Consider the following 8,910-nt stretch of genomic DNA (forward strand, 5'->3'; position numbering starts at 1 on the left):
TGACACACCATAAGAGTAAGACCACTGGACTGGAAATTCAGTGGTGCACCACACTCTTAAATTTGGCTACTAACTTTCCTGTTATAAATAATTGAAAAAGGAAAGCTGTTTAATGAGTTAAGTTATAAGAAGGCAATAAACTAAAGAAGGAGACAAACTTTGGCGAAATACAAAGGTAAAGGTAACTTCTTTTCATTCAATTCATCATCTACATTTGTCTATTTAAATAAAAGTTTCAACCTGCGTGAAAGCATTGTGGCATAATACTAAGTTTAAAAGTTTTTACATCAAATACAGGATTTAACTTTATAATTATTATTTTTTGTAAATTAAGAAATGCAAAGTTTGAAAGTTTTAGAGTAGTACAAGCAGAACTGTTTTTTATGGTTATGTTCTGTGGAGAGTGTATATTTATCGAAAATGTCATACATGTGTAACCGTCTGTTAATTCAAATGTTATAGAGAGATTTTCATTATGAAATTCGTATCCGTTCTATATCGTGTATGTTGCAAATAACTAATCATCATAAAGCAATATAAATAAAAATTAAAAATAATATAAATGACAATTTGAATAAAAAATTCAATTTCACAGAGACTACCATAACCTTACGATATATAAATTTTTGAATTTTTGGATGGTATTGCTCGCATGGTTGTTGGTTGTAGCTGTTATCAGTTAGTACAAAACTACAAACAAAACATGTTTTAAATTCTTTTATTTATATTTTTTGTTATTTTGAAACCATACGTATTGTACTCTGCAATACTTTTATGTATATTGTCGATTGAAAATTCTACGCAACTATCTTTTTATGAGTACATAACTAAATTTAATAATTTGTTATGATAATTTGATATGGAGTAACATATTAAGATAGTAAAATCGGTTGCCCGATTAGTTGTGCTTATATATATATATATTTTTTTTTTTTTTGGACACGTATTCGTGTTTATCTCAGTATTGAAATACTGAATTATAGTTATATAGTTTAATGATGTAACAACTATATTAGTCAACATTCAAAATATTACATGTTTATAATTCAGTGATTTTAATGATGTAACTAGATGTTTCGGCCCGCGCATGCGGGCATAAAATTTTTATAATTATTTACCATTACATGCATTATTAATTAAATACTATAATGATAAATGGTTTCATTTAGAAATTCTTACTTATTATAAATATTTAAAAAAAGATCTTTGTAGGATATATTCATTATTAGTAAAATAAATTTCACAAATCACTTGATATTCTTTTAGAGTAGTTATATAAAATTAAAAGTTTTACTTGATTAATATTTAGTTATGTGTTTTTCTGTTCTTTACATTTTTATTGAAAATATTTTTCTCATATAACAACATAATATATATATATATATATATATATATATATATGTTCTTTTTTTTGAAATATTTTTTTCCATTTTGTATAATTCTTATTATTATTATTTTTATTAACTTATCTAATTAAATAAATTTCAATTTTATTTTTATTTTTTTGGGTAATTTATATATTTTATTCATTAAGGGTATAAACGATATTAACCGCTCTAACTTTTAACGTGAGAGCTCATATGCGAAAAATCACTTCAAAAATAATAGTATAGATAGATAATTATATTATTCAATATTCAAAGTATTATATTGGTCGTATTCAATATTGTTGGTTCAAGTATCATTTAAAAAAATTAAATATTATTTTAAAGTTTGAACGAATTATTAATTAAACGTATTAGTAGGATATAAAAAATTAAAGATGTATTGATAAGAGAGATAATAAAATAATATATTTATTAATATTTGTAAAAATTCTTGAACTACATATGAAATACAATGGAAACAGATGTTAAAAATTAGACATAAAGTTAAAAAGTAGATCATTGCAGTGAAATCTTCAAAGTTTATATAGTTTTATATAGTAAAAACTTTTTACCTGAAATAATAGTAGAAACATATATATACTTTAAACATCGGTATAATATATACTTTACTAGATATTATACCATTCAAATCACTAGTTTTGGAGCCCTTTTGTCAAAAAAAAAAAATCACTAGTTTTGCCCAATGCATGTGGTTTATTCAAAATATAAATAAAATTGGAAATTACTTGAGAAAATAATTTCCAAACAAACAACAAAATACATCAAAAAATCTTATTTTCTAAACTGATGTGATTATTGTTCAATGACAGCAGTTTAAACCATCACAATTGAACAACAATATACTACAATTGTGCATTGATTACCATCATTTTGTTATAAGTATGATTTATGAAACATTGATTGCATGGTTGATGTGTTCCTTTAACCATTAGTTTTCATTCATTTCGCAACTGTTACTTACCAGCAGCATTTGTGAAGTTTTAATTGTTTTAGATCAGTGGTAGATTCTGAGAACATAGCAATGGGGAGAGATCTATTAAATCTCTCAAAAATGAAAAAAAAATTCATATACCAATTACATGATTTAAAAAACAAATAGACAACTAATTGGCTGTTGTAAAATGGATCTCTCACACCATAGTGATAAATTTTCATATGAGAAAAATCTTCTTCATTCTCGTTTCTTTTCTAAATTATTTTATTTAATTTTATTAATGAGAAGTTTTTTAAGAGTTTTTCATTGATGATGCTCTCGTTTTGATGTTAAAAAAAAGGAAGAACATCAATAGATCACCGGTCACATCTAATAAACCTATTATGTTTATAACCAACTTCAAAATATTGCAATTCATTTTCAATTCTGAGAAAATTGTGAGAATTACTCAAAAATTGATACTCTCGGCGCCCACTCAAAAATTGATACTCTAGGCGCCCAAACAATGTCTTTTGAGAGGTCAAACAGCTTTTGAATTAAGCATTTCATTTGGTATCCAAGAGCAAAACATCAGTAAATATTAAAAATTTAAAACCAAGAAAATTCTTAAAGCTTTTTTTTTGAATTGAATTGAATTGAATGTTAAATTGAACTCAAAAAAAAAAAGACCTTACATCAAGTGTTTTTCAAAAAAATTGCAACATTTCGAAAATTCTATTAGCAATTTCAAACTCAAATAATTTCCCTCTCTTTTTTACTCTCTAGTACCAAACCAAAAAGACATCTCTTCTCTATAGTCCTTGTCTCCTCTTCTTTATATCACAGTGAACTGATTTCTCACATTCTTATTCAACCTCCTTATCATAACTTCTGCAGGAACTGCATCTTCTCCATGCCTTCGTCTATTGTGTTCTTTCCAAATAGTATGAACTGTAGCCTGCAGAATATATCTTATTGTGAACATCTGCAATCTGCTCCAACTCGAACTCTCCACAAGCATTCTGATGATCCTTTACCAATCAACAGTGTACTGATCATGAAGAATGCCTTTTGTTAACGCCTCCCACACTTGAGCTGAATAAGGACACTCAAAAAAGAGATGATATAATGTCTCCAAAGGTTCTCGGCATAAGACACATGAAACATCAGCAGTGCCATTCCAGTATCTCATTCTATCACTTGTTGCTAGTCTCCCATACATAGTATCCAAGTAACGACTGAGAACTTTGGTGTTGCGTGTTTGAACCAAATCGCTTGATGCCAATAGCAAGGCTGATGTCTTTCTCTAATACTGAGCCAAGTACTTTTTGTGGAGAATTTCCTTTTGTACTTACCCTTCTCGTTCTTCCATAAAGGAATATCAGCTTCCTCATTTCTATTGGCTTTGAACTTCTCTATCTCCATCTCTATTCTGTTAAGGATTTGTATTCAATGATGCATCTTTCTGTGGTTTAAGCAATCCTCTACATTAGCATTCATCAAGATACCCATGTCAATATGACTTCTCTCCCCTGCAACTTCCTTCAAACGACCCATTGGGTTCCACATTTCATACCAGAAAGAAGTTCCTCGACCATTACCCACCTCCACTCTGTAGAAATGCTTCGCCATCTCTCTACTCTTGAGAACCTTTCTCCACATCCAAGACCCACTCTTAAAGTTATTTTCTCGACTGCGATATATGTTGGGGGATTTGCCAAATATGACTCACAACTTGATTTTAAATACAAACTTATACCCAAACTTGAATCAAATGCAAAACTAACCTAAAAGCCTTGTGAAATTACAGCCAGCCCCTTGTGACCAAACAAAAAAACAGTAGCTATTTTTACGAATATAGCCCCAGTAAGTCGTCTGAGATGCTAGAAGTCTTCTAGACGACTTTCAAGTAAGTCTTCTGGTGTAGTTGATCTTAAAAATAATTTTATGTATTCTTAGGGTTAGATTTTGGAAAGCTTGAATGTTTTTTTGAAAAATTAAATTTTTACCTATAAGTGTTTATTTTTGTGTATAGTAAATACTTTTGAAGTTTAATTTGATTTTATGAAGTGTTTAGTTAATTAATTAAGTTTAGGGGTTATGTTTAGGGTCTAGACGACTGGTGAATAATTTTAGCTGGACGATAATATTTCCGCCTAAAATTTTTTAAAATTTTTTTTTCCCGCTTAAATAATTTAAACTAGAGTAAGTCGTCTGGGAAGTCTTCTATTTTACTTTCCTGCTAAAAATATTTTAATTTCCCGCTAAAAATATTAAAGTCTTCTGGACGACTTACAGGTAAGTCGTCTAGGAAGTCGTCAAGGAAGTTCTAAAAGTTATTTTATCAACTGCGATATATGTTTATTTAAAATCACGTGAAAATCAAGCAACAGTGAACAGACAATTCAAAATGTTTCAGCCCCTTGTGAGTCTCAATAAGAACACAAAAAAAAAAACAGAGCTGAGAGGACATTCTGAATTCTTCTTGTCACAATACTATTGCACGCAGCTTGAATCATATTTCCCCAAAACCCCTTAGAAAATTCTGCAAAACCCAGCAGACAAAAGAAAGAACACCAAGAAAGACAAAAAGTCAGACAAGACAAAGCAAAACCCTCTTTGTCCAAACGAACCAACCCTTTCCATATAAACACAAACCCATCAAACATACCACAACCCATCCAAAATAAGAAAGCTTGAAGAATCGTTTACAAAAACAAAGAAAACAATGATTTCCTCTGCTTCCATGTTTGCTTCTCTCGCACCATATATAGCTTCCGCATTACTTCTCTTCCTCCTCCTCGAACAACTCTCCTACCTTATCAAAAAACGTAACCTCCCTGGCCCTCTCTTCGTCCCTCCGCTCATCGGCAACGCCGTCGCTCTGGTCCGTGACCCCACTTCCTTCTGGTACAAGCAATCCTCAACCGCGGGAAACTCTCCTGGCCTTTCAGCCAACTACCTCGTCGGGAGATTCATCCTCTACATCAGAGACACAGAGCTCTCACACCAAGTCTTCTCCAACGTTCGTCCCGATGCCTTCCACCTCGTCGGACATCCCTTCGGCAAGAAGCTTTTCGGTGATCACAACCTCATCTACATGTTCGGCGAGGATCATAAGTCCGTTCGCCGCCAGCTTGCTCCCAACTTCACACCTAAAGCATTCTCAACTTACACTGCTCTACAGCAACTAGTTATCCTCCGTCATCTACGCCGGTGGGAGGAATCTTTCTCCGGCGGCGGAACTCGTCCCGTGGTTCTACGAAACCTCGTCCGTGAACTCAACCTAGAAACTTCTCAGACAGTTTTTGTCGGACCGTACCTTGAGAAAGACGCAAGAGACAGGTTCCGTAAAGATTACAATCTCTTCAACCTCGGATCCATGGCTCTTCCGGTAGACCTCCCGGGGTTCGCGTTCGGCGAAGCTCGCCGCGCGGTGACGAGGCTGGCGGAGACGCTCGCCGTCTGCGCGGGGAAGTCAAAAGCGAGGATGGCGGCAGGGGAGGAGCCGACGTGTCTGATAGACTTCTGGATGCAAGCGATCGTCGCGGAGGTAAACTCCGGCAATCCTCCGCCGCCGCACTCCGGCGACGAGGAGATCGGCGGTTTCCTCTTCGACTTTCTCTTCGCCGCGCAGGACGCGTCCACGTCATCGCTTCTCTGGGCGGTGGCTCTGCTAGACTCGGAGCCTGAGGTTCTGAGGAGAGTGAGAGAGGAAGTCGCGAGGATATGGTCGCACGAGTCCGACGCGTTGATAACCGTCGAACAGCTCGCGGAGATGAAGTACACGCGCGCCGTCGCGCGTGAGGTCGTTAGATTCCGTCCCCCGGCAACGATGGTCCCACACGTCGCCGCTGAAGACTTCCCTCTCACGGAATCGTACACTGTCCCGAAAGGTACCATCGTCTTTCCCTCGGTTTACGACTCCTCGTTCCAAGGGTTTACTGAACCGGACCGGTTCGATCCGGATAGGTTTAGCGAGACCAGGAAGGAGGATCAGGTGTTTAAACGAAACTTCTTGGCGTTCGGGTGGGGTCCGCACCAGTGCGTGGGGCAGCGTTATGCGTTGAACCACCTCGTGCTCTTCATCGCGATGTTCTCGTCGCTGTTGGATTTCGAGAGGGTGAGATCGGACGGGTGCGATGAGATTGTTTATTGCCCCACGATATCGCCTAAAGACGGGTGCACGGTGTTCTTGTCTCGCCGCGTCGCAGCGTATCCAGACCTTTCGTTGAATTGATTTTGAATATTATGTTTTCCTATTCTTTTGTGTGGTCAAAGTCAAGAGTGTGATTTTATCATTGTTTTGTTTGCGATGGGTCTCTCGAAGTGAGAGGTCTTCAAGTGTTTATTGAATTTCACAGGAGGTGTCATTGTTTGTCATATCTTCAAGATTAATTAATCTGTTTTATCATGTTTCATTTGTTTTGGTATAACTTCCAAAGTTCATTTTTGTGTCTTCATCGGATGCTCTCGAATGGATTATAACTTCCATAGTTCACATTTTGGATTTTTATATTGGAAAAACACAAGGCCCGTGACTTAGGTGCAACCCCTCTTCTAAAAATCTGCCGCCTAGGCGGCCGTCTTGGCGCTACGCATCACTTTTCCGTCCCGAATTATGCCAAATCGGTTAAAAAAATCGGATATCCGATTTTCTCTGCCTAGACTGCCTAATCTATTTTTTTATTATTTTTTATTATTTTAAATAATATTTTTATTTATTTATTTGATCTAAAATTTTATAAATATCATTTATATTCATAATTTTGATGAAAATTACACTATATTAAGTTTATATATTCTATTTGTGTGTTTTATACAATCTTAAACATGAAAATGTATTAATGTTATACAAAATTAAAGATTAATATGTTTTATAACATAGTAAACAATCTAAAAATTCTGCCCCGCATAATTTCCGATTAATCCCCGATTTTCTCTTTAGGCGCTAGGCCCAACCCGACCGCCCGACTAGCGCCTAGCGCGTTCCCGAACAGGGAGTGCAAATAGTATATATCCCGTGTGTAGAAACCCGTTAAAAAAAAAAGAGAATGGTCGAGTATCATTGTGGTGGTCGAGTTGCGGGTGATAAGGATCGATCGAGAAGTTTTGAAGTACGAGGTGGGCGAAGAAGTGAGCGTGAGTAAACTATGAGTCGAATAAGTTGCTCGACCATAGTTAGAAGATGTCCTAGATTGATGAGACGGACGTTTTGGAAGCACAACATTTTTGGAAGCACGACGGTTTAGAAGCTCGACGTTTGGGAAGAATGACGTTTCTTCAGCACGAAGTTTTCCGCGAAACTTCGTTTCAGCGGAATATTATTTCGAAGACATTGAAAGCATGACGAGAATTAAGCACGACGGGATCAAAGCACGACGGAAAAACCCGAAATTGGGCAAAAACCCTAATTTATGTATTATGGAATTCTTCGAGGAGGCAGGAGGCTCGGGAAATATTTTTACAGGATATTAGAATTTATCTGGAGTCTATTAAAAATATTTAGAGCATCAGAACGGGAGCGGAAAAATATTTGGGATTGATCACGGGTCAAAAATTTGCCGATAGGGTCAAAAATCGCGTAAACCGACCAAGAAGCTCGAGGTGGCTTGATCTAAGGGATCAGGACGTGGTGGCAACCATCTAAGAAGCTGAGTGTCTACAAAAGCTCGAGGTGTCACCATGCATAGAAGCAGCACATGCAGCTTGACATGTAGAAGCACGAGGTGTCGTCGTATCTGCAACCGAAGCATGCTGATCGACACGCAAGGGAGCCGTGTGTTGCGATGCATGAACTCCAGCGATGCAGCAAGCCATCTGGACGTGGATGTGTCTCCTTGCATGTATATTAGGCATTCATGAAGACATGTGTGCGCCCTTGTGTCACCGCGCATGCGACCGTAAGCATGCGGGCTGACACACAGTCGCTCGCGAGACATGTATGAAGACATGTGTGCGCCCGTGTGTCGCCGCGCATGCGACCGGAAGCATGCGGGCTGACACACAGTCCCCGGTGTGGCTCGATATTACTGGCCGAAGGTTTTTATAAATACCCAACCCTCCCTTCAGTTTCAGACATCCATCACACACCAAAATCACTCATAAAACGTGGCTAGAGAGAGAAAGTGAAAGAAAGTGGTCGATTTTAAAGTATGGTCGATTCTGAAGACCGGTACTCCACCGAGAAGGCCAGTTCCGTCCAATCGATGATTCTCTACGATTGTGAGGCGGAAGCTCTGTCCAAATCAATCTATCCACGCCAGTCAGATTCTTCTAAGGTCAAGTGGAGGTACTGTCCAGAGTTAGTTCAGTTCCACAGGTTAAGATCAGTCGAAGTTCTGCTCGATACTCCGCCGGGAAGTCCGAAGAACTGTCCAGAAGCTAAAGGAGGTTCTGTCTGAATCCAGATCAGTCCGTCCAGACTTGTTAGTGTCTTCATGATGAAGCCAAGGTTATGTTCAAGTCGAGATCAGTCCAGTCCAGTCAAGACGTTCATCTTGGGTTTTGGCTATGTCCTCTCCGATCAACCAGCTGCTTCTCGCCTAGAACACTGTGAGTTGGCTTGTTTGAATTCCACTTGGAATTTAGGGTAGTTTTGTGAGTTGG

At 37.2% G+C, this 8,910-nt stretch overlaps 1 protein-coding gene across 1 annotated transcript; it reads left to right on the forward strand.

The window, feature by feature from the left end:
* Positions 1-4,726: 4,726 nt before the first annotated feature.
* LOC106339917 (cytochrome P450 710A1) lies at positions 4,727-6,663 on the forward strand. Its single transcript, XM_013778785.1, has one exon. It carries the CDS (start codon positions 5,030-5,032, stop codon positions 6,539-6,541), a length of 1,512 nt encoding a protein of 503 aa, XP_013634239.1. The 5' UTR covers positions 4,727-5,029; the 3' UTR covers positions 6,542-6,663.
* Positions 6,664-8,910: the final 2,247 nt, after the last annotated feature.

This window comes from Brassica oleracea, chromosome C4 (genome assembly GCF_000695525.1).
Source record: "Brassica oleracea var. oleracea cultivar TO1000 chromosome C4, BOL, whole genome shotgun sequence".
NCBI classification, from domain to species: Eukaryota; Viridiplantae; Streptophyta; class Magnoliopsida; order Brassicales; family Brassicaceae; genus Brassica; species Brassica oleracea.